At 59.3% G+C, this 25582-nt stretch overlaps 1 protein-coding gene across 1 annotated transcript in view; it reads left to right on the top strand.

Annotated features, from left to right (window-relative positions):
* Positions 1-25582, top strand: part of PPARGC1B (PPARG coactivator 1 beta) — a 44878-nt gene extending 19296 nt beyond the window's left edge. Inside the window, exons 2-12 of the mRNA XM_021547184.3 lie at positions 11356-11529; positions 13752-13964; positions 15694-15804; positions 16487-17558; positions 18049-18085; positions 18717-18781; positions 19180-19924; positions 20439-20514; positions 21250-21371; positions 21636-21790; positions 23358-25582. Of these exons, the coding sequence (XP_021402859.2) occupies positions 11356-11529; positions 13752-13964; positions 15694-15804; positions 16487-17558; positions 18049-18085; positions 18717-18781; positions 19180-19924; positions 20439-20514; positions 21250-21371; positions 21636-21790; positions 23358-23461 (2874 nt within the window). The 3' untranslated portion in view covers positions 23462-25582. The remainder of the gene's footprint in view (positions 1-11355; positions 11530-13751; positions 13965-15693; positions 15805-16486; positions 17559-18048; positions 18086-18716; positions 18782-19179; positions 19925-20438; positions 20515-21249; positions 21372-21635; positions 21791-23357) is intronic.

The following is a 25582-nucleotide window of genomic DNA, read 5'->3' as shown; positions in this document are numbered from 1 at the left end:
CAGACCACCTGGCATGTGGCACTGCCAGGCTAGAGGTGGTTTCCCCCACCCAGAGGGGACCCCTGGCTCTGATGGTCCCAGCCCAGGGGTGGCTCCTGTCAGACCCCGAGCTCAGGGCTGGATTTCAGGCCAGCCTGCCCTGGGGTCTTTGGCTTTGTGTTGATCCCTGGGTTAGCTGGGGTCAGAAATAGGGGGGACAAGGCTTGGGGCAGGCAGGATCAGGGCAGGGTGGTGAGGGAGAGCTGGCACAGCACGTGGAGCAGGTAAAGGAACTGATTTAGTGTCAGAATTCAGGCTAGTGGGTTTCACCCCAACTGGTTTGGGGGGAGCAGAATGGCTCCCAACTGGTTTGGGGGGAGCAGAATGGCTCCCAACTGGTTTGGGGGGAGCAGAAGGGCTCCAGCTGCTGCTGCAGGGAGTGCCCAGACCCCTCCTCTCATGCCCTGTTGGAGCCTGCCTGGGGTTTTGGGGAGGGGAAAGGTGTGGTCCCTCACAGGAGAGAATTTGGACTAGAACAAAGCTCTGTGAATGTGGGTTTGCGTGTGCTCCTGAAGGAGCTTCTTGCCCTGGTCGGGATTTTTCTATCTGCAGATCTTGGAGCCGTTTCTTTGCAGGGTGAGTCAGTTGTTTGCAGAGTAGGAAGCCCGAGGAAAGCAGGTTGGCAGCAGCAGCTCCAGGCTGTGCCTCCTAGAAATGCTTCCTGCAGAGCCAAAAAAAGCAGGGGCAGAGCCCAGCCCTGGGGCCGGTGGCTTGGCTGGGACAGCTGGCAGTGCCTGGGTGCAGAGCCGGGCACAGCAAAACCTCGTGCACCCCAGGAAATCCCCGGAGCAAACAGGTTGTGCTGCTGCTGTGTGCCCAGCCTGCCCAGGGGTGCTGCTCAGGGTTCTCACCTCCACCATCCACCTGTGAGCCTGTCCCTGCAGCCCCAGACCTGCTGGGACCTGCTCTCCTCCCGCCTTGCCCAGCCTGGGGTTTCCCACAGAACTGGAGTGGTGTCAATACCAATAATCACTTTATCCCAGGGATTGCTGATGCCCCCCTGGAAAATACCCAGCTGGCAGCACTGCCCCTCCCCAGCAGCTTTGTGGGCACAGAGGTGTCAGAGCAGAGGCACGAGGTGACAACACTGGCTGGTGACTGTCCCCTCTGGCCAGGACACCTCCAGAAAATGGGCAATAATGTTGGGCAGGGCAGAAGCAGGAGCTGGCATGGGCAGTGCAGCAGGGAGGGGTGGCCAGCAGTGCCCACCCACCTGGCACAGGTGGGGCTGCCAGCTGCACTGGACAGGCTGGGCAGGAGGAGAAGGACAGATCTGAGGGGTTTGAGGGTGAGGACAGATCTGGGTGGGTTTGAGGGTCAGGACAGATCTGGGTGGGTTTGAGGGTGAGAACAGATCTGGGTGAGTTTGAGGGTAAGGACAGATCTGAGTGGGTTTGAGGGTAAGGACAGATCTGGGTGAGTTTGAGGGTGAGAACAGATCTGAATGGGTTTGCCCTTTGCACTGAGGTTTGCATCCTCTTAGACCTTGTGCACCCAGCTGAAAACTTCATTTTCACGTGGGAGCCGGGCACAGTGGGGGCTCCCCCAGCCCCCCCATGGCAGGAGGGCCAGCTCAGGCCATGCCCAGCAGGAGAAGGCTCCTGGAGGGTCCCACTGAGGGTTTGGTGCTGCTGGCCTGACCCCCAGCAGGGCAGGGCCATCCCTGCCTTGTGCTGGGGCTGGGCTGGCTGCGAGCTCAGGCTAATTAATGCAGGAAGATCCTCCTTGTGCCTTCTTAACCCCAGCTTGAACCTTCCCCATCTCCAGCCTCGGCCTGATTAGCACTGAGAGGCTGCTGGTGGCTCGGGCAGTGCCAGCCCACGGAGCCTTCCCTGGCAGGGGCACCTGAACCCCCTGAGGAGCAGGGCTGCTGCAGCAGGGCGGGCAGGAGCTGGGCTTTCCCCCTGCCCTGCTGCCACCCCTCTGCCAGGAGGGCTCCAGGAGGGAACAGCTTGTCCAGGCAGCCCCTGCTCCTCAGCAGAGCTCCAGCCAGCTGTGGAAAGGCTCCTGTGGCTCGGGGAGGTGAGGGGTGGCCTGCAGGGGATGGTGCCAGAGCTGGCAGCGGGTGACAGCGGGCAGGGGGGGCTGGCAGGCAGCAGGTTCTCTCCACCTGCTTGTCAGGACTGGGGCAGGTCAGGCCGAGTGTCACCTCAGCTCCTGTGTCACACCCAGTGCCAGAATGTGCTGGAATTGCAGCCCTCGCCCAGGCTGGAGCAGTTCAGGGATTCCCAGGCTGTTCTGTGGCTCCTGGGAAGCCAAGGGGAGCTTTGGGGGCTTGGAAGATGCCAAGGTGGTGGCTGTGGCTCCTGGGAAGCCAAGGGGAGCTTTGGGGGTTTGGAAGATGCCAAGGTGGTGGCTGTGGCTCCTGGGAAGCCAAGGAGAGCTTTGGAGGCTTGGAAGGTGCCCGGGCTGTGGCTGTGGGTGGGGAGCAGGGCTGTGGCTGGCCTTGGTGGCACGAGGCAGTGATGTCCCCATGGGCAGTGGCTCTGCCTGCCTCTGAGTGCCACCAGGGCTCTGACTTCATGGTGTGGCAGCCAGAGGGACACTTGGTGCTCCCAACTGGGATTTGCTCATGGAGCTGCCTGGGAGGGGTGAGCAGTGCCCGTGGAGCTGAGCTGGGCTCAGGTGTGCCAGGCTGTGCCATGGGAAGATGTTTGCAATGTCCTCTGGGCAGAAAGGGCCTCGTGGAGCCCTGCCAGCCCCTGAGCTGGGCACCAAACCTCCCCAGGGCAGGGCCAGGGCTGCTCCTCCTCACTGCTGTCCCCGTGCCCACATCACTCATGTGGCTGCTGGCAGCAGGGGCAGCCGAAGAGGAAGGTCTGAAAATAATCACCCCCTCATGTTTTCCTGACGAAAGGAGGGAGTTGCCATCGTGGGGAATTCTTGTGACCAGCAGAGCTGGCTAACAGTCAGCTCCTCAGTGAGTCAGGACCTGTCCCCTGTGGTGGCACAGCCTGGTCCCCCCTGCTGCCAGCCTGGCTCCTGGGGCTCCCAGCCTGCGTGGAGCCACAGCCACAGCTCCAGAGGGGTGGGAGTGGGAGCAATCCCAAGGATTTCAGTGTCTCAGTGCTCTGCTGGCCTGGACCACGGTCCCCCCTGCTCCCAGTTCCCCTGGGCATCCTCTTGGGGCTGCAGGGCTTGTGCCACCTCTTGCCCTGTCCTTGTGCCACACAGGCTGGATGAGACCTCACAGGAGGGGAGGGAGGAGTTCTGGGAGAGCCCTGCCTGCTCCTTCTCCTTCTCCTTCTCCTTCTCCTTCTCCTTCTCCTTCTCCTTCTCCTTCTCCTTCTCCTTCTCCTTCTCCTTCTTCTCCTGCTTCTCTCCTGCTCCTGCCCCTTCCCTGCCTGTCCCCAGGCCAGGGTGTCCCATGGCAGAGCTGGCAGCTGGTGGCACATTTCTGTCCCCAGAGTGTCCCATGCCAGGCTGGGTGCTGGTGGCACATTCAATGCCCCCCGTGCTCTGTGCCCGGCTCAGCTGCTCTCCATTGTTCTGCCTTTGCTTTAGGGAGGTAAAAAGGAATTTCCTAGAAAACCCCCCCGGTGTTCAGCCCGGGCTCTGTGCCCCGCCTGGCCGTGCCAGGCTGGCAGCAGGCACTGGCACGGGCATGTTTGGGTGCTGGGTGGTGTTTGCCCGGGTGGCTCCCTCGGGGTGCTGCAGTTTGGCCCCAGGGGTGCAGGATGGAGCTGTCCCACTTGGGCACGGTTCTGTGGGTGCCCAGGTGTGCTGGCACTGCCTGGCCAGCCCTGGCAGGGCACAGGGACACGGGCAGGGCTGTTTCCAGGGGGAGGTGGTGAGAGAGGAGCTGATCCTTGGGAACAGCCTGTTCCTGCCCTGGCTGCTCCTCGCACAGCCAGCACCTGCCCTTGCCTTGTGCCTGGCACACTGGGGCTGCTTTGGGGTCTCTGTGGTGCTGTTTTAGGGTCTGTGGGGCTGTTTTAGGGTCTGTGGTGCTGTTTTAGGGTCTGTGGGGCTGTTTAGGGTCTGTGGGGCTGCAGGGGTTCCCTGGTGGGTGCTGCAGAACCCAAGGGGACTCTGCAGTCCGGAGCCTGAGGAACTGAGCTGAGCGTGCTGTGAGCTGCAGCTCTGTAACCTGTGATCCACTTTGTGCTGCCCTTCTTCCCAAGCCTGGCACACCTTTGTTTGAAGTATTCCAGCAGAATGTTGTTTATCCAGGGCATTATTACCAATAGCTCGGGCTCCTTTTTTCTCTCCCGTGACTCAAGGACAGTTTAGTGCAATTTCTTCCATCTTTCCTGCCTATCAAAGTTCTCCTGGCCAAGTTCACGTTCATTGTTTGCGGTTAATGTTTAATATTTCTCATTACTGGCATCTCATGGTCGATCTTAATTACAGCTCCCTAATGTAAGGCAAAAGTCAGGGAGCGAGGCTGTGCCCAGGCTGGGGCTCAGAGCCTGGCCCTGGGCACCCCTTTTCCTACCCAGCACCCTCTTTTTGCCACCCAGCACGTCTCAGGCTGCTCCACGTGTGCCACTGAATCACAGAATGATTTTGGTTGGAAATGTTGGAACTCCAAATGTCCCTCAGACATTTTTAGAGGTTCCAGGCCTTGGTCAGAAGCATTTTAGACCCCGGCAGGCAGCTGCAAACAGCTGGGATTTTGGGTTTGAACCATGGGATGAGTTACCAACTTTGGAGGTGAAACAAGCAGTCACAAAGGGTTAGATGGGATAGTAAAAGTAGTTACAAAACAGAGGGGAAAATTGTTTAGTATTGTACAGGGGGGTTTTAACACATGTACAGGCGGGTTTTTACTTTGTACATGGGGGTCAGAAGTTCTAAGATGGAGGAAAGTGGGCTGATCCTGTTCTTCCTCCTTCTTCCTTGCCTCCATGTTCTTGGTGATGTTGGCACTCACAGATTGGTCTAGAGTAGAAAAGCACCTGGTAATATAGGTAGTAGGTATTGGGGGAAAACTGTGAACATGTAACACGTAATGTACCATGTAAAAGATAGAAAATCACCATTTCATATAGGTAATAGGCATTGGGAAAAACTGTAACCATGTAACACATAATGTACCATATAAAAGACAGCAGCAGCCCTGGGTGGGAGAGAAGAAGCAGTCGGGGTCAGAGAGGATGTCAGGGTGTGTGTGTGCCTCTGCCTGAGCTCTGAGCAAACCACAGCAGCCCAAGGAGAAAATCTTTTAGATAACTTGCAATAAACTGCCTTGAGACTGAACAGCAAGAGGCTGCACAGTTTTTCTTTGGAAGCACAGGCTGGAGGAGAAATTTCACCACCACACAGGACCCCAGAGCAAGGCTGGGGTTCCCACAGGAAAGGACTCCTGAGGTCATCAGGTCCAACCTCGGAGTCCAACCTCTGAGCCCAGGCTGTGCTGGCACAGGTGCCCAGCGTGGAGCCCGGCAGCTGCCACGTGCTGCACTCAGAGGGACCAGCAGAAGTTGGTTTGGAGTGGCTCAGGAGGAAGAAAGAGCTGCTGGTTTCTCAGTTTGGCTTTTAAATGAGGTTTTGCCTCTTGCTGGCTGGGCTGAATGGTTAAAACGGGTCAGTAGAAAGTAAAAAAAAAAAAAAAAAAAAGGAATTAAAAATTAACAGGGGAGCAGAGGGTGAAATGCCTGGCAGGACAGTGAGGTGTCTCATGCCCTGTGCAGCCTGGGAGGTTCCTGTGTGCTGGGCAGGGGCTGATGTGCTCCCTGTGCCCCCCTCACCTCCAGGGACCCTCGCCCTTCACTGGGGGGCTCTCAGGATATAAATATCGGGGGTGTCAAGGGGTGACAGGGCCAAGGCACAACCCGACACCACCTCTCCCTCATCCACAGTGACATTTTGTCAAATGCCACTGGGCAGGGGGGTTGCTTATCTGCTGGCACACACTCTGGTGACCTTCACAGCTCTGGCCAGGTGCCTCCTTGCTGTATTTGCACTTATTTATAGCTGTCTCCTCCGTGCTCACCTCTGCCCTCCCCGCTGGTGCTGGAGCCAGGCTGTCCACCCTGCACATCCCGCATCCCTCTGGGCTGGCACGGAGCTGGCACATCCTTGGGGATGACGAGGGGCTGGCACATCCTTGGGGATGACGAGGGGCTGGCACACCGGGCCTGCTGCTGATGGGTGACCCCATGGGGGCTGTGGGGACAGCAGGGTGCACCCCTGGCCTGGGGTCATGCCCCCAAAGCCTCCTCACTCTGCTTGTGGGGCAGCTCAGGAGGGTGCTGGGGGTCTGCTGGCACCCAGCCCTGCCTGAAAAGGGGCAGTGGCTGTGCCCAGTGCCACGCCAGCCAGCCCACACCAGCCAGTGCCACACCAGCCAGCCCAGTGCCACAGCAGTGCCCCACCAGCCAGCCCAGTGCCACAGCAGTGCCCCACCAGCCAGCCCAGTGCCAGCAGCCCGTGTAGAGCCCGTGGTCCCGCGGTGCCCGTCTCCCTGCAGGGCTGTAATCCCTGTTGGAAGCGCTCTGTGACTGGGATTTCCCTGATGAGCCCAGGGAGCTCTGCAGAAGCCCTGCCCCAGGATTCTCTTTCCCGGGGCAGGCAGGGCTGCTGGCAGCAGCTTGGTGTGCTCAGCATCTCTCCCTGCTGCTGCTCCGGGTCCCAGCCTGAGCCTGGCTCACCCGGGCAGTGCCTGCAGCAGTGTGGATGTCCATTTAATTTATACATTTATCCCTCAGTGCCTCGGGCAGGCAGGGGAGGAGCTGAGGCACCATTTGCTCCCCAGCGAGGAGGGGGTGCAGGCCCTGGCTGCTTCCCTTGACCCCTCCGAGCTGCCTCCTTCCTTCCTTGCTTCTTTCCATGGCAGTGAGTGCCAGGGCTGCTGCAGGGCACCCCGGGGCTGCAGGATGAGGCAGGATGAGGCTCCTGGAAGGTGCTGCCCTGGCCAGCGGCACTTCAGAGGCTGCCCCCGTGCAGGCTGAGCGAGCGCCAGCCCCGCGTGTGCCACCACCCCGTGTGCCCGCGCCACGATTCTTGGCCCTGACTTCAAGGGGTTGGACCCAGGCTTCTGCAGATAAGGGTAATTTCCAGCAGTGTTGCAGTGAGCCAGAGGAGAGCACCTGCAGGTCTGTGTGCCACGGTCACTGCGCTGTCCCCAGCTGCCGAGCCGCTGGAGCAGAGCAGACGATGAGCTGAGCCCTTGCCCTGCTCGGGGTTTCTGTTCCTGGCAGCAGGGCTGCTCCTGCTCTCCCTGGGCTGGTGGATGCAGCTGACCCCAGCCAGCCTCTCCAGTCTGTCACAGTGAGCCCATGGGCACTCTGTGCCCCTTCCCCATTCCCTGTGACTCTGATCAGATAACCCTGGACCCTCCTTCCTGCCCCAACAGGGTTGGGGGAGAGCCAGGGAAGCCCACCCTGTCCAAAGTCTGTACAGACCCCTGACATTTCCTGTTCATCCTCTTGTGCCCCACTCTCCACATGGACACCACAGAATAAAGAGAGCTGCACCAACATATCTGGGGTAAGAGCCTCTTTTGGAGATCTTTGCCATCTCCTGATATTCCTCCCCTCACAGCCTCAGACCTCTGAGCCACCCTGATATTCAGGGGCTGTGCAAGGGGGGACGTCACCAGTCCTGCTGACTGCAGGGCTTTCCTTTGGGGAGCCCAAGTTGACACTGAAAATGAGGAAAACATTTCCTGTCTCGTTAATCCCGTGTTTGAATTAGAGTTGGGCTTGGGGAGGAGTCTGGTGTCTCTTCCCAGATGACACCTCACGTGCCAGAGTTCACACTGCTCCAAAGCAGAAGGACAGAAAGGGACATGTCCCACCTGCTGTCCCCAGGGCACCAGAGCCAGCGCTGAGCTGGGACATCCTTGGATGTGGCTGCAGGTCCAGCCCAGGACACGTCCCCAGAGCTTCTGGGGCCACCAGAGACAGTGGCCTGCATGGAACACCCTCACGATCAGGCAGGGAGATGGATCCAGCCCTGTGCCAGCTCCTCATGCTGCCACTGCTCTGGGAAGGACAGACTGGGGATGTCACCAAGGGACAGGGAGTGGGAGCAGCCAGAGCCACCCAGGAGCTCTTCAGTGCCAGGAGACAGAGGGATGCTGACCAAGGGGACACCAGGAGCCCTCCCTGGAGCAGGGATCCATCAGACACTGGCAGCAGCTCTCTCCTTGCTGCAGCACACCCGAGCCAGGTGTCGAGGCTGGAGGATGCCTCCCGATCTCTGAGCATGTCTCCATGGGTGTTTGCTGGCTGCACACCAAGAACCCATGGCTGATCTTCCTACAAAGTCCCGAGTAAAATTAGAACAAAAGTTCACTCCTCTCCCAAGGCAGCAGGAAGTGCAGAGGGTGGGAAAAGGGAGAGTTGGAGCAGATGAAGTCCCGTGCCCACAGGCAGCGTCCCCATCGCTGCTGCCACCCCCGAGCCAGGCAGGGGCTGGCCCCTTCCCCAGCCCTGTGGCCAGCCCAGAGGGGCTCTGGGTCCTGAGCTGGGAGTGGTGGGCTCCCTCTGGAGCCCTGGGCAGCTGGGCTGGGTGAGTGGCACTGCCGAGCAGAGGGGATGGCTGGGGGCTGGCGTGGTGGCACTGCGGGTGACCCCAGCAAGAAAAGGCTGTCCCCGTGTTTTTCAAGGAGAGCAGGAGGCTGCACACAGCCAGAGCTGAGTTTTGGGCATTCCTGACCTGCAGGAACATCCGTGGCAGTGGCAGGGCAGCCCTGCCCAGAGTGCCCAGAGAGGGCAGCTCAGCAGCGTTAGATTGCAGCAGTTTATTTTTACCCAGCCCTGTTGCCAACGTGGGGACGTGTCACATCTGTGGGGTTGATCAAAAGACATCCCGAGCACTGGTGTCAGCTGCTCCTTGTGATCTCAGCACCGGGATCTTTTCCCTGGTGGCATATCAAAAGGAGCAGGAGAATTTGGCTGCTCTGCTATTTTTAATTGCACGCACACACGCACACACAGACACACGTATATCTATGTATGTATGGCTTGGCTAAAAATAAAAGCCTTTGCCTGTGTTCCCATGGGAAGGTTTGGGGAGAAGGGGGAGACAAAGTTGTCACAAGACTTTTTCTGGAGCAGGCACTTGAGCAGGGACAGGAAGGCAGGGACAAGCCACAGCAGGTAAGGGACACATCTGAAAGGCCAAAGGACATCTGATCCCCGAGCAGAGGGACAGAACAAGGGGAAAGGCAGCATTGGTGTCCCCCAGAGCTGGCAGCGGGGACTCCTGACCTGCTGCACGTGCTCTGACACCTGGGAATAAAGGTTTTTGCAGGGCAGGTCAGAAAATCCCCATCCCTGGGGGCCCAGGGAGGAGTCACAGCACACTCAGGGGTGCCTGATACTCTTTGTGGCACCACACTTGTGGTATCTACCTGACACACATCCCTGCAGCAGAAAGGTGAAGGGAGGTGTGGCAGAGCATCCCCAGAGTGGGGCAGCTCCCAGAGCTTTGTCTGGGGCAGCACCAGCAGCTCCCTGCACCCCCAGCCCCACTGCAGCCCCCAGACGTGGCCCTGGCTCACCATCAGGCCATAAAACCCTCTCCCTGCCCTTGCTGTGCCCTCCAAGGTGCTCTCCCTGTTTTCCACCTCCCCTGGGACTGGGCAGGCTGGGAAGCAGGTGAGAAATGCCAAAAGGGAGTGAGTGTGTGCAGGGAGTGTCCTCAGTGCTGGGGAGCGTGGCAGACAGGCTCCTCAGCCTGGGGGAGCAAAGTCGGTAATCCCAGATTATCCCAATTTGAAAAACAAAAAATTAAAGAAGAGAAAGAGAGAAAAGCTGTGTTTTCCGTTCCTTCATCTGGGTCTGAAATCCCTTTTCCTTCCCCCTGGGTGATGGAGAGACCCTTCCAGGGTGCTTCAGGAGGAGGGGCCCCCACACTCCCCTGCAGCCTCTCTCACATGCTCGGATGTTTGCCTGCTCCAAAATCCATTTGCTCTGTAAATAAACTTGCCTCCCTCGCTGCCAGAAGACTCCCCTTGGGCAGCAGTGCTGGGAGGAGTCTCAGCAGACCTTTTTTTTTACCCTGGACACCGAGGCAGAACCAGGCACGGCCCTGTGCCAGGGCAGGCAGTGGGTGCTGGTGCCAGCCCCAGCTCCTTTGGGTGCTGGGTGCAGCTGTGGGGTTTTGTGGCTGCGATCCAGGCCCAGGTGGGCAGTGCCAGCTCCTTTCTGTGGTTCCACGGAGATTTTTAGCTCAGTTCCTGCAGCTTCCATCACCCCGGGTGCTCTCAGACCCATCCATTCATTTCCAGGCTGTCCTCCTCACCCCGCAGGGTGCAGGGAGCAGGGTCTGGGTGGCCTTGGTGGCCTTTGGGATGTGCAACTTCCCCTGAGGGGTGTCCTGAGAGCTTCAGGGCCCTGCTGGGGACAGGCTGAGCACCAGGTGTGAGGCTGGCCCTGTGTGCTGCTGGCCCAGGGCTCCTGTGCTGATCCCCAGGACAACACTGGATGTCACTTGTGGGGCACCAAGGGCAGGAATTGCCCCTGGATGTCACTTTTGGGGCACCAAGGGCAGGAATTGCCCCTGGATGTCACTTTTAGGGCACCAAGGGTAGGAATTGCCCCTGGATGTCACTTTTAGGGTACCAAGGGTAGGAATTGCCCCTGGATGTCACTTTTAGGGTACCAAGGGTAGGAATTACCCCTGGATGTCACTTTTAGGATACCAAGGGTAGGAATTACCCCTGGATGTGACTTTTAGGGCACCAAGGGCAGGAATTGTCCCTGGATGTCCCGTTTAGGGCACCAAGGGCAGGAATTGCCCCTGGATGTCACTTTTGGGGCACCAAGGGCAGGAATTGCCCCTGGATGTCATTTTTAGGATACCAAGGGTAGGAATTACCCCTGGATGTGACTTTTAGGGCACCAAGGGCAGGAATTGTCCCTGGATGTCCCGTTTAGGGCACCAAGGGCAGGAATTGCCCCTGGATGTCACTTTTGGGGCACCAAGGGCAGGAATTGCCCCTGGATGTCATTTTTAGGATACCAAGGGTAGGAATTACCCCTGGATGTGACTTTTAGGGCACCAAGGGCAGGAATTGTCCCCAAGATGCCAGTGCTGTGGCTGTGCTGTGCCCTGACCATCTGCTCACCGGGAGGGACGAGGCTCTTCCCATGCAGGTCCTGCTGCTCCAACCTGGGCCAGCAGCGGGGCTTTGGTGGCAGCTCTGGGGCTGCTCCGGTGACCAGTGCCAGGCTGTGCAGGCCGAGTGGGTGAAAAGGTGCCCAGTACACCCTGCCAGTGCCCGGAGCCGCCTGGGCAGAGGGGCTGGAGCGGGGCTGGGAGCACCAGGGGCGGGTGAGTGGGGGTGACACGGGGGGGATGCTGCTGTCCTCGCTGCCTGCTCCTCCAAGCTCAGCCGTTTCTCTCCTCTCCTGTGCTCAGTATGAGGTGTCTGGCGAGGAGCACCTCTACTCCGACTTCCCCGAGATCGATCTGTCCCAGCTGGACGCCGGAGACCTGGACTCTGCCGGCTGCTTCAGCGAGCTGCCGTGGGGCGGGGAGCACTCGGAGACCGACTCCAGCCAGTACAGCACCGACGACTCCGAGCTCCTCCAGGTACCCCCGTCCCCCCGGGGATGCAGGCAGGGGGGAGAGGAGGCTGGGAGAAGGGAGCACACACGACTATTAATATCTCCTCCCCAGCTGATTAGTGCTCCATTAATTTCTGCACCGGCTCTAAATGGGGCAAGCGGAGTAGGGCTAATGAGGAGGAGGAGGAGGAGGAGGATGATGATGCTGAGCCAGCCATCCTGTGCTGGATTATTCACTGGAATTGCAGCCTGTTCAAGTCACTGGAATTTTTTGTGTCCTGTTCCATTCCTGGAATGCCAGGGTGGCAGTGCGGGGGTCTCAGCACTGGAAAAATTCCTTTCCCAGGAGCAGGAAGCAGCCCCTTCCTCTGTTCCTTCACAGAACCAGCCCCTTCCTCTGTTCCCTCACAGAACCAGCCCCTTCCTCTGTTCCCTCACAGAACCAGCCCCTTCCTCTGTTTTCCCAGCCCTGGCAGCCCCCTGTGTCCCTGTGTTCCTCTCCTCAGCTCCAGGCTGGGATGGATCCGTGGCTGTGCCAGCACAGGGCAGGGGATGCTCCTGGGCACAGGCAGGATGCTCCATGCCCCTCTGCTGCTGTCCCTCATCTCCTGGAGCTGTGAGCACAGGGCAGGGCTGTGGGCACAGCACAGACAGGTTGGAAGCAGGGAGATGCAGAGGGGACTGGGCACAGAGCAGGCTGGGCAGTGCCCTTGCCCTGCCCAAAGCTCATGCCATGCTCTGGATGTGCCAGTCCCTTGGGGCTCTGTGCCCTCCTGAGCAGCACCCAGGCCTTTACCCCCTTGCACAAGGAGGTTGTGACCCACTGGTACTGGCTAATCACCAACCCTGGGTTACATTTTGGGAGGAGGAAGATTTCTATTTAAACAAGGAGATTTAAAAAAAAAAAAAAGCCTCAATATTTTCTAACCTGCCCATAATAACAACCCTCTGGCTTTTAAGCTGGGCTGATGCTGTGCTTGAAAATGGTCCAGTCCAGCTGAGGGACCTTCATCACGAGATGCATATTTTCCATGAACTTCCTGGGGAAAAGATAAACAGAAAAGAAATGCAAAAGCCAGGCGGATGAGGAGCAGTGGAGTATGATGAAATGTATCCCACTGAACTTGTATGCACAGCAATCTCGTGCCAATAACAGGAGGAAAAGAAATGGAGCCAAAAATGGAGCATCCTGCTGCCTTTCCCTGGAGCCTGCTCTAGTAACTGTGAGCAAGGTTAGGGCATGGAACAAAAGATGTTTAATTTTCAAACAAGAGGAGAGAAACACAGGAGGCTCTGTGCAGGCAGCAGTCCTGCCTGTGAGCCTGACTTCACCCCCGTGCTAATTTTATCACTGATGGTAGCCTGCTTCTCCCTGGACATGGTTTACATTCAGATTGTGATGGAGGAGAACCAAAAAGAAGGAGCTCCTGGCTCGCTCCAGCCATTCCTCAGCTTCTGCATCTTCTTCTGGCCTTCAGCATTGTATTGCCAGACTGGAAGGGAGCTCGTGGGGCTGGGTGGGACTGGGAGGGCACTGGGGAAGCTGGAGGTGCATCAGCAAAGCCAAAGCCCAGGTGACAGGAGGGACCCAAGGCAAGCTGGAGCAGTGGGCAGGGAGGAAGTGGGAGCAGCCCCTGGCCCAGGGTGAGATGGGCCTTGTACTACAGCTCTCCTGACCTAGTTTTGGGGTGAGCAGCATGGTCTGGGGATGCTGATGGGAGATTTGGGAGTGACTGGGGCTCTGCTCGGGACAGGATCTCTCACAGAGCACTGGGTGCACCAGCTGTGTGTGTGAGAGCTGAGAGCCCCCGAGGAGCCGCAGGTGCCTGTGTTTGGGGGCTTTCAGTGAGCACAAAACTCAGAGTGGCTGTCACGAGCCAGCGGTGCAGCCCGGGCAGAGCTCCCCTGTGCCCTCTTGTCCACTGGGCAGCCCTGCTGAGCTCACAGCTCTTGCACTTGCAGAGTCCAGGAGGATTTGGGCCAGGAGCTTTTTCCTGACAGATCCTTCATCTGCTGCTGTTTGCCTCCTGGTGGGGTGGAGGGACAGTGGGGAGAGAAGATGCTCTGATTCATTCTGCTGCTGGGGTGCAGGTGGACAGACTGATGCTCCTCTTCCAGGTCTCACAGAGGGGTCACTGGGAAGTGTGGGAGCTGCTGTGGCTCTGCTGCTCCCTGTCCCCTCTCCAGCATCCCGGGGACCCTCAGCTCAGCCTAACCCCCCCTTTCTTCTCTGCCTGCTCCTTTCAGATAATAGACAGCGAGAACGAAGCGCTGCTGGCAGCCCTCACCGAGACTTTGGATGATATACAGGGAGATGACATGGGCCTGGCTGCCTTCCGAACTATGGAAGAGGGGGACACGCTCAACCCTGCCACCACCTCACCTGCCCCCTCCCCCAAACCCACCGCCCCGGTCACGGGGGGGCCGCCCCCGGCCCCCGAGTGTGATGAGCTGTCTCTAGTAAGAACCCACTTCCTACTGTTTAAGGTGGATTTGGATGAGCCCCAGATAAGCCGGCTGCATGGGTATGATAGGAAGCCAAGGTCTGAATTTTTTCATTCTAGGCTTAAAACTCTCTTTAACCGTCAATACCAAAGCATATACTTGTATTGTATACGTATACATGTTCTGCATCATTGCTGTCACCTCCATCGCCATCCTCACGGGGACGAGCTGTGTGTATACAAATTATCTCTGGGCGGGGTGGGGGCGGGTGGCAGAGGGCTGAGGGCTGCTTTGGCACACCCACACCTGCTTTTAATCCCACCTGCAGGTGTGGGGCTGCCGGGGCTCTCCCTGGCTCATCCCAGCCCCCTGCCCATGGGCAGTGGTGGCTTTTCCCCCTGGCTCTGCCCTGGGCTGAGCTCCCTGAGTGTCAGCCCCTGCCCTCAGCTTTCAGGGGGAGGGTTTGACCCTCCCCGTGCCTTCCACCAAAGCCCCTCAGGGGCTGTGTGGCCTCCAGTCCCTCCAGATTTGGTGGCTGGATTATCCCTCTTGGTTCCCTGCAATCCTGGGGCTCCAGCCCCGCTCCCCTTCCTGGCCAGGATGACCTGGGAGCGTTTCCTGCCATGCCGGGGAGGTTCCCTGGCACAGGACACCCAGCCTGCGGCTCCCAGTCCCCCCCAGAGCCCCCAGCCCGGTCCCGGGGTGTCCCCAAAATCCCAGCCAAGGGGAGGAGTGACATCCAGTGGTGACAGCGTGCATTTCCACCGCCCACGCCCCGCAGGGGTATATATCACACATGACCTGTATGTGTATATATAGGATGTATACGTTGCAGGGGCGGGGGGGGAACGGGAGCTGGGCGCTTCCACCCACAGGAGCCTCTCTCCTGAAGCTGTGGGTGCCCTGGCTGGCATTTCCTGGCAGACCCTGACCCGGGCACCCCTTTTCTATCAGTCCCTAACCCCCCAGATCTGTCTCTCCTGCAGTCCCCGGTGCCTACGCAGTCGTCTTGCTGTTGAGCTGTTGTTGCCTCCGGTTGTTAGCGCCACATGGGCACAATCTCAAATGTTGTTGCTGGGTGTGGGGTCTGGGGTGTTTTTCCCTCCCCCTGACCAAAACTGGGGTCGAGTAGAAGGACAATGTGCTGACCCTGCCATCAGAAGTGGTGGCACTGCGGGTGAGCTGGGAAAGCCCCGCTCCCAGCGACCAGGGGCTTGCCACGGTGCTGGGGGAGATCCTGACAGATCCCACAGGGATTTGCATCTGCAAAACGCCTTGAAAGCTCGTTAATGAGTCAAGGCCCTCTCTGGATGTTTTGGCTAAATGAGCCTCACGCAGGGACTCAGCGAGCTGTCCAAACCCATCACTCACACCAGTGTAAAGCCTCTGTCACCTCAGAGCAGAAGTGATGGAGTGAGAAGTTGGGATGCCACGGCAGCTCCTGTGTGTCCGTGGGAAGTGAATTCCCTCCTGTCCTCACTGCCCCAACCCGCCTGGGGGTCTGTGGGCTGAATGCTGTGGGGACAGCCCCGACCCCCACAGGGCTGCACGCAGCCAGGCACCTGCCCCACGGCCCCGAGGAGCTGGGAACTACTAACCCCAACCCTCCCTGCCTGATATGTGTGTTTTGCCCCATTTTTGGGTCGGGTGCTCGGGGATGGATGTGCTCACACGTGAGCCAAGGGGTGTTTTCTCCTGCCCTCGCTGCGGTGCCGACTCCTTTTCTTGCCCCTTCTCTTTGCAGCTGAAGAAGCTGCTCCTGTCTCCGTCGCCTCCGAGCTGCAAGGCCCAGCGGGACGGGAGCGCCCGGCGCCCGGGGACCCCAAAATCCCGGCCCCCACGGCCCTGCACAAAGGTATTCTGGAGCCCCTGCAGCGCCCACCTCCTGGGAGCTGGCCCAAAGGATGGTGCTGGGGAGTGTGAGCAGCCTCCGGGCTGGGCAAGGCGTAGGGAACAGGCAGGGGCTGTCAGCCGCAGTGCTCCCATCCCTGGCTGATGCAGTCTGGGCTCTGCAAAACTTCAGACTTTGTGCTGTGCTAAGAAACACCTTGATCTCATTTGAACCCAGGGGGGGTTTGGCCTCTCCCAGCTTCCCTGAGCATCCATTTGTGAAAGTCCCACGTGCTCCATCCCTGCTCACCCCCTTGGCTGCCTCCCTGCTGACTCTCAGCCCAAGTCAAGGCTTTTGGCCAGGAGTTGCTGCCTGTCTTACTGCAGAGCCCACCCCAGCACCTGAGCTGATCTGAAATGTGGCAGAAGGTGCCACCAGAGAATTTCCTTTTTACCTTGCTAATGGTGCTTGTGTGGTGCATTAGGCCTGGCCAGTTAGACTGTGTGGGAAGAGCAGCAGATCCCTCCTGGGGAGAAGGAGCATCGCTGCCTGCAGGAGGGGCAGCACTCAGGGCACGGGGCTGACCCCAGGGAGGTCGGGGTGCTGGTGAGGCAGAACCCCAGGGTGTGGGGTGGCTCTGTCAGCCTCTCCCAGGGGTCGTGGCCGTGGGGCTCAGGGCTGACTTTCTCCTCTCTCCTCTCGGAAGGCGGAGGGTCCCCGGGACAGAAGGGCGAGCGTCCCGCAGGCACAGAGCCGCAGCTGCACGGAGCTGCACCGGCACCTCACCTCCAGCACCTCCTGCTCCCACACCAAAGCCCCCCAGGCACCCGAGGAGTGCCCCGGCAGCAGCCACCACCCGTCCCCGGGCGACTGTGCCCACCATGAGGACGACAGCGACTCCAGCGAGGACTCGCTGAGCTCCGGCGACTCGGCGGCCGCCCTGTCCTCGGCGGAGGATGGCACGGGCAGCCAGTTCTCCTGCGAGGGGGAGCTGCACTCGGTGGTGGAGCTGATCCGCTACATGCACACCTACTGCCTGCCCCCTCGCAAGCTGCCCGCCCGCGACCCCGCCGGCAGCGGGGCCCAGCCCTGCGGCAGCCCCTTCAAGAGAGCCAAAGCGGACTGTGCCCCCGCGCCGGGCAGCGCCCAGAGCCGGCCGGGCTGCGCCTGGCAGGGCAGCTGCAGGAAACCCGGAGCATCCTTCTCCATCCTGAAGGAGCTGCTGGCGCGGGACCTGCTGTGCGATGTGAGCAAGCCATACCGCCTGGGCAGGCCCGTGTACGCCGCCCTGGCACGGCCGCCCGGCTCCTGCTCCCCCGTGCCGCCCCACGGGGAGGATGCCAGCGGGACTTGCACGTCCAGAGCGAGAGCAGCGGCAGCAGAGCGGGGCGAGCCCCGGCAGAGCCCCGAGGCGGAGGCGCCGCGGGAGCTGGAGGACGATGCCGGGAGGCAGGAGGGCACGGCGGGCACGGGGAAGGCGGCCCGCAAGCAGGACAGCGCCGTCTACGCCGTGCGCCGCTCCAAGAGACTCAACCCCGAGCTCGGGCACTGGCTCTCCTTCCTGGAGGAGCCTCACCCCGAGCCCCCCGTGCCCCTAGGCTGCAGGGAGGCCGCGCCGTGCCCGCTGCTGGAGGGGCTCTCTGCCGAAGAGCCAGCGGCCGAAGTGGAGGTGGGGGGCACAGCCCCGTCGGCGGAGCCCCAGCCGCTCTGCCCGGGCTCGCTGGGGGATGGCGAGGTGGGCGCCGAGAGCCGGCGCTGTGCCCTGCTGGAGCAAACAGGTGAGGGGCTTGGGGGCTGTCGCTCTGCTCGCCCTCCCCAGCGTGCCCGTGCTGCCCGTGCCATCCCTGCTGGGGCAAGTGGTGCTGGCCAGGTGCTGGGCACTCGGCTGGCAGGAGAGCTGTGAGCAGCCCCTGTGCTGCCTGGCCCTGGGGTCCCATGCATGGGCAGCTCTCCTTTGGGATGCTTTTTCAATCCATGGGCATCTTCTGCCTCAGTTTCCCCATCCTTATAATGAGGTGAAGGAGTTGGTGTGGCCACAGCCCAGCAAGGACCAGGTTGCCCCATCCCTCCTGGTTTTTCCCTGTGGGTTCTCCCTGGGTCTGGGTTCTGGGGTTCAGCTACAGTGGTGCCCCAAAACCCCAGCAAGTTGCAAGTGTAGGAGTGGCTCAGCCCTGGCAGCGTGAGCTGTCCCTCTCAGGTAGGCAGAGCCCTCAGTGGGCACTGCAGGGGTACAGCTCCACTGGTAACCTGCTTCTTCCTGCCTTTCAGAAACACCCAGGTGTCTCACGCTGTCCTTGGCACAAACGTAAGTGCAGCTGGGGCTGAACGAACCAGCCTGGGGCTGGAAACTGCCTGGGGTTGTGTGGCTGGGCAGGGCACAGGGAGCAGCACTGCAGGGCACAGGGAGTTGTGTATTTAGGGCACAGGGAGCTGTGTTTGCAGGGCACAGGGAGTTGTGTTTGCAGGGCACAGGGAGCTGTGTATTTAGGGCACAGGGAGCTGTGTTTGCAGGGCACAGGGAGTTGTGTTTACAGGGCACAGGGAGCTGTGTATTTAGGGCACAGGGAGCTGTGTTTGCAGGGCACAGGGAGCAGCACTGCAGGGCACAGGGAGCTGTGTTTTTAGGGCACAGGGAGCTGTGTTTTTAGGGCACAGAGAGCTGTGTTTTTAGGGCACAGGGAGCTGCACTGCTGGGCACAGTGCTGTGGGGAGCCACAGGGTGCAAGGAGCTGGCAGAGGCCCCTGCCCAGGGCAGGGCATTCTGTGTGTGCCCTGGAGCTGCTCACTCCACTGCCCTCGTGGGATTACTCTGTCAGGCAGCAGCCAAAGCGGGAGGGTTCACTTGTGGGAAGTGTTTTCTCAGCTTGCTTTTTTTGGGTTTTGGGGCTGTGGTTAACCTAACACTTTCTCTCTCCTGGTTTTCTGCTCTTCTCCAGTGACCCAACCTTTGGGAAGAGAAACTTTGAGCCAATGCTGACTGTGGAGCTGTGTGGGACAGCAGGTAGGATAGGCTTTGAATTTTTTTAGTTTTGCAAAAATGTACTCTAGGAGGGGGCTCATTTACCCTAAATTCAGTCTGGAGGCATCAGTTCCAGCCTACCCAGCCAAGGGGGCACCTTCATCCCCTTCACACTGCAGACACAGGAGACTGCTGTGCACTGCCACATCCGAGCACCTTGAGCAGCTGAGGGGAATGTGCTCCCATTTGGGGTGGGACGAGCTGTTCAGGGGGTCCCTGCATGAGCCAGGAGGGAAGGGAGAGTCCTCTGGTCCCTACTGGCATCAAGGCATCCTTCTTGTTCCCAAAAGTGCCCCTGGATGAGGCAGCCCAGCGCTGGGGTGGGGCAGGGCAGGCCGGAGGGGGCAGAGCTGACTCCTGCCCTTTGTTTGGGGGTCCAGGTCTCACACCGCCCACCACTCCGCCATATAAACCCGCCGAGGAGGACCTGTACAAGCCAGACATCCCCCAGGAGGCAGGGAAGGAGGAGGGGATGGCCCCCAGCCCCGGGGGCGCCGCCGGGGACGCGAGGAGAGGCCCCAGGAAGCAGCCGGAGAGGACGGAGCTGCTGGCCCACCTGAGGCGGGCGCGCCCCGAGCAGCCCGGCCTGCTCAAGCGGCCCTTCTCCCGCTCCTTCGGGGACCACGACTACTGCCAGGTGCTGAAACCCGAGCCTGCCCTGCAGAGGAAGGTGCTCAAGTCGTGGGAGCCCCCGAGCCGGGTGGAGACGGAGCACAAGAGGAGGGTCCCGGCCGCCCACTACCAGGGGCTGGAGCTCGGCAAGGACACGGGCGCTGAGATGCTCTGGAAGGACGGAGTCAAGCAGCTGAGAGACCAGGAGATCAGAGCCAGCTTAACAAAGCACTTTGGCTTTCTGGACAGTGCCCTCGACGAGGAGGACATGGTCTTCTGCAAGACCCCCGAGTACGACACCGTCTTTGAGGACAGCTGCAGTGAGAGCGGCTCCCCCGGGGAGGAGGATGAGGAGGAGGAGGAGGAGGAAGAGGAGGAGCATGGCGACCCCGAGCTGTGCCTGAGGAGAAGCGCCCTTTCCAGGACCAGTTTGCATTACTGCTCCCGCAGCAGGTCCAGCTCGGGCTCCTCGTGCTGCCGGTCGCGGTCACCTGCCAGCAGACGCCCCTTCAGGTAGGGGACATGGGGACGTTGGCACTGCTTTTGTCCCCTGAACTTCCAGCATGGTGCAGGGCAGCCCCAGTGCTCTCTGCTCTGCTGGCTCGAGTAGTAAAGATGCTAATTAATGAAAGAAAAGCTGTGAAAATAATTGGCGCTGCCAGTAGTAATGCTAATTAATGAAAGAAAAATGATGAAAATAATTGGTGCTGCATCAGCCACTGCTGCAAGCGTCAGCCATGGCCTGAGGAAGCAGTGGAGGACTGAAGCAGCCAGGGGGTTCCATGGGTGGCAGGGCATGGGCAGGCACCCCAGCCAGGCCTGGGAAGGGGCTGGGGACACCCTGGCGTCTATGAGAGAAAACTTGGCAGTGTTCTTTCCAGTGTTTCCAGATCCCAGTCTCTCCTTGGCTCCCAGTGCCCCCCAAGTGCCCACCCACTCCTGTGGGCGTCTCAGCTTCTCACTGATGTCTGAAGCTTCCCCAGCAGCTCCCCCAGCCCCGGGCTGACCTCCTGTCCCTCCCTTGCAGGTGTGAGAACGGCGAGCAGTGTCAGGGCGGGAGCGGGCAGCGGGGCCAGCTGAAGAAGAGACGGGAAAAGGCCATCGTAAGTGAGAGGGGACCCCAAAGCAGGGCCAGCCCTCGGCTCATCTCCTGCTCCAAAAAGCAGCAGTGCAGCCCGTTAGCCCTGGCTTCAGCATCCCTTGGTGCGAGGCCAGTGTTAAACAAGGACAGGGGGTGGTGGGGGGAGGAAAAGCCAGCGTGCAGCAGAAGCTGCCAGCGATTGGCAATACACGGAGTCCTTGGCACAGCGATGCCCAGAGCATCCTACGCTGGTGCCTCAGTGCACTTGGCACTGGCAGTTTGTGGGGTGAACTGGGGAATCCCTGATGTCACAGATACGGCCCTGCTGCATCCCCGTGGGCACGTGGTGGGAGCTGGGAGAGGAGTGGGAGAGTACATTGCTGCTCCCCGCTGTTGTGCACACACACACACACACACACACTCTCACACTCACACGTGCTGCTTTGGCACTTTTTCCTGCGATGCAATTGGAGTTTGCCTCTGGCAATTCTTGGGAATTTATCTCACATTTGGCAGGAGAAGCTGCAAGAATGCAGGAGAATTTTAAAAGAGAAGAAGGGAGCAGTGGCTGCTCCAGCCTGGTTATGGCTGTCCCAGGGGACACTGTGACCCGGCTGGAGTGGAGACAGCCAGATCCTGGAGATGCCAGGCTGTGTCCATGGCTGTGTTTCCCACTGCTGCAGGGGCTCCTCCACAGCCCATCAGCAGCACAGAGGTGCAGGGTCCAAGCCTGAAAGCTTTTGGTTGCTTTTGGCAGGGGGAAGGCCGGGTGGTGTACATCAGAAACCTCTCCAGCAGCATGAGCTCCAGCGAGCTGAAGAAACGCTTCGAGGTGTTTGGTGAAATCGTGGAGTGTCAGGTCCTGACCAGGACTAACAGGTGGGTGGGCAGTGAGCTGTGGGCCAGGGCTCCAGCAGCTTCAGGCAGCTTCTCTCCTCAAACCCCACAGCACTGCCAGGCAGTGCCACACCAATCCCCTGGGTCAGCCGAGCCCTCGGTCTTGGTGCTTTTGTCAGGGAGATCCAGAGCTCCAGGGGGATCTGTGGGATGGAGGAGCAGAAGAATGCTGGGCCAGGGGTGTAGTGCTGCACCACAAGGGCTGTGGGGCTGATCACATCTTGAACTTTCTCTCTGGTTGCTCAGGGGGGAGAAGTACGGCTTCATCACGTACCGGTATTCCGAGCACGCCGCCTTATCGCTGAAGAACGGCCCCTCGCTAAGGAAGAGGAACGAGCCCTCCTTCCAGCTCAGCTCTGGTGGCCTGGGCCGCTTCTTCTGGACCAGATACGCTGACCTGGGTGAGGAAGCAGCAGCTGCTTTGTCTCTTTTATCAGCACAGAGCTGTTACAGCACACTGCACCGCTGAGCCCCGGTCACGCAGGGATCCCAAATGCCTTCAGAGCCTGCAGGAAAAGCCCACTGCCTTTCCTAGGGCTCATGGAAATGCTCAAGGCTCAGACAGGTAGATTTGGGATGTGGGGAGACAGAAAAAAACTGGTGTGAGGCCTCAGGGTGTGTTGGCTGCAAAATGTGGCATCACAGCCCAGGGCTGCCGGGTCTCAGCTGAGCGCAGCCCATCCTGAGTGTCTGCTGAGTTTCTGCACAGTGCTGGAGGCTCTCCAGCAGAAAACTCCCTCCCCAGGCATTAGAGAAGGCAGTCAGCAGCATTTCATTAGCTCAGAGAGGTGATGTGGGTGGTTTGCTGCTCTGCAGGACAGATTCAGCACGCTGCACATGCACTCTGGAGCCAAAGTGACAGCACTGAAATGTGCTGTGGCCGCATTAATCCTTTCAGTGCTTCAGCAAGGTCTCAGTGTCTGTGTCACCAGGGCTGCAGCCTGAGCTGAGGGCCAGGAGCCAAACCCTGTGCTAGCCCTGCAAGACAAATGTGTTCCAGGCTTTGCCCAGCCCTCCTTGCTTCAGGTGTTTCACCAACGCTGCATGTTTATTTCTGTACCCTCTGCAGAGGCTGAAGGGTTCTAGATATTATTTGATGAGTGAAAGACTGAGGTCCAGAAAATAAAGCCCCAAGTCTTGACTTACCTCCAGGTGCCCCATCTGATACAAGTGCTCCCTGATTTTTTTATCACCTTGCAGTATCTGCTCTGCTTAGAGCAGCCATCCCTTGACTTTGATTGTGGGCACAAATGCCCATTGCTCATCTAAATAAATCCCAGAGCCTCCCATTTTGGGCACAGAGAAATTAGGAACCAGATAGCACTCTGTGAGGAAGACGGTGACTCTGCAGTGCTGTGGGGAGCTGCCCCTCTGCCTAAGAGAAGCTCCCTGAGTGCTCCTCTCCTGATTTCTGCAGAGCCACCAGTCACCCCTTCCTGCACAGCCCAGCTCATTCCTAAAATCCTGCTCATCCTGCTACAGGATAAGAAGGGGAGCCCCCAGGCAGAGGTGAACTGCAACCACACCATTCAAAAATACACACCCAAAATGTTAAGCTGCTGTGAAAGTGAGCAGCCTGAGTTTTGCTGCGTGCTGAATTCCCTGGGCTTTCCAGGGGCACTGTGTGTTCAGCTCCTGGTACAGGGCTGGCAGTGGAGCAGGCTGGCTCTGCCACCAGCACAGCTCCCATGGCATGGCCCTGTGTCAGCCCTCCCAAATCCTCATGCACCCAGCAGATTTTTTCATCCCGGGCAGTGAGTACCAGTGGTGTGTGCCCTGCCCAGCTGGGCCTGGCTGCAGCCCCTCTGCCCCAGCCCCGTCACCATCACCGCTGTGCGCAGCCTGGCTGGGCAGCAGCAGGGCAGTGAGCAGTGCCCTGCTGTGCCTCAGTTTCCCTGCCCCTGAGGCAGACAGGATGCTGATGCCCCCCTCCCTGACCCATCTGCCTTCTGTCGCTGCCATCCCCAGATTGCAGCACGGACGAGTCCTCCCCAGCCCCGGTGAAAAGCAAGTATGAGACCATGGATTTCGACAGCTTGCTGCAGGAGGCCCAGCTCAGCCTGCATCGGTAACAGCCTTAACCTTGGAGGAATACCTCAATACCTCAGTCAAGGCACTTCCAATATGTTTACGTTTTCAAAGAAATTATTCAGTCTATGGCAAGCGAGAGAGCGAGAGAGAGCGAGAGCACGCCCGCGAGAGAGAGACTGCTGTCCCTGATCGATGTTTACATTGAACAAAGCTGCTTCTGTCTGTGAGTCCCCATGGTGTTGATGTCTCACTGCCACACGTTAGTCCCCCCCCTCTGCTTCTGACTGGTTGTTTTAGGGTGAGCCTAGGAGCCCCCGGCCCCTCTTCCCTCTCCCAGCCCTCCCCATGCTCCTGCCGTGGAGTTGCAGCTGTGTTCACCATAACATTTTTTTGTCTGTAGTGTGTGATGATGAAATTGTTCATTGTGAATAGAATCAGGATTATAAACTAATTTTTAATAGAAGAAGAGAAGAAAAAAAAAAGTATATACTTAAAAAAAAAACGTATTTATGGCTCAGATGTACTGTAATTCAGATTTATTGTACCGCTTCCTTGATTTTTAACTATGCACTGTAATGAGGCACTTGCCACTCAGCAAATGGGGGGTCAGAGCAGTCACAGAGCTGACATTCCCCTGCCTCCCCTGCTGGCAAACCGGGGTGCTCGGTGCTTGCCCCGGGGTCACCCACTTTGCTGTCAAAGCCATTCTTTGTGCTGGCGTGGCCCGAGCCCCCCAGCATCACCCCCATGCTGAGCTGGGTCCTGCTGGGTGCTGGGTGCAGCTTTGCAGGCTGCAGAGGGTGGGAGAGGGATGCCCTGCCTGCAGCCAGCGCTGCTCCGGCCTCTGCTGCCTTTGAGCCAGGAGAGAGGGGCTGGGGGGCTGCAGCCAGCTGGGCACAGGGCTCCTGCTGGCACAGCCTGGGGGTGGATGTCTCTGGTCCGTGTGGAGGAGCTGGCTCCTCTCCAGCTCCTTGGATAGTTGGGAGACTGGCCAGGCCCTGTGGCTTGATCCACACTGGCTTCCACACTCTGCAAAGCAAGCGGGGCGAGGAGACCTGTCCGTGCTTCCCACTGGGCAGCCAGCCCCAAATCCAGCCCAAAGCCCAGCCCCAAATCCAGCCCAAAGCCCAGCCCCAAACCCAGAGGGGCAGGGCGGGCACAGCACCCACCCTGAACACCCACCCAGCACCCTGCCCCGTAGCTGATAAGCCATACACGTCCCAGCACCCACCCGCACCCCGGATCCGTCCCGCGCCCGCCAGCGCCCCGGGGCTCAGCTCTGCCTCTGGCCAAGGGCCCTCAGCACTGGATTTAAGTGTAAAATGTACCTGTGGACTTGCCCTCGGTGTGTGGGTGTGGTGGGAAGGGGACACAGCCCCCCACCAGCCGGAGCAAAGCCCACCAGCAGCCAGCCAGAGGCTCTGTTTTCCCAAGGGAGCGGGAACCTCGCTGCTCCTCGAGCCATTGCCACCTTCTCCTTTTGTTTTGTTTTTGAGCCCCAGAGACCACTAGGGATTCAGCCATCCTCTGTAGATAGAATATTATAGCCTTAACTCTGCCAATAGATAGATTCGAGTCTCCTGGGGTCTCCCCTCCCCGTGACCTGGGGGTTTTATGCCCGGTTCCCCGGGCACGTTCTGTCCTGCAGGGAGAGCGACCAAAGGCTGGGAAGTGGCACCAGATGTGACGCCAGGAGCCGGAGCCCCGCCGGGGCGGCCCCTGGGGTGCAGCTGGGCTCTGGCAGGAGCAGGAGTGCCAGCAGCACCCACACCAGCACAGCTCCCTGGCTGCTCCCCTCGGGAGAGCCGGAGGCCACCGCGGCGTCCCCAGGCTGCCAGCGGTGACGATCACTGCCAGGGAACAGTCCTGGTGCCATTCCAGCCTCAGCACTGAAATCTGGCACCTCTCCTGCCCCAAAATCCCCCGGTTCTCATCCCACCTTAGCGACCACGAGCAGCTCTGGCCGAGACTGAGCATCTGCTATTGGCAATTGCCTCATTGTAGCTTTGCCTTTTTCTGTCCTAGTATTTCCTCACGATGATGATGTTTACATGTGATTGCTATAGAGCTTATGTAGAATGTATATAGCGACACATTTAGGGTGGGTAGTACTGTCCTGTGCTGTGCTGATGTTTTTCAGAAAACGATCAATCCAAAAAAAA

Source organism: Lonchura striata, chromosome 15 (assembly GCF_046129695.1).
Source record: "Lonchura striata isolate bLonStr1 chromosome 15, bLonStr1.mat, whole genome shotgun sequence".
NCBI classification, from domain to species: domain Eukaryota; kingdom Metazoa; phylum Chordata; class Aves; order Passeriformes; family Estrildidae; genus Lonchura; species Lonchura striata.
The sequence above is the reverse complement of the archived record's forward strand: the minus strand, read 5'-3'. Positions and strand labels throughout refer to the sequence as shown.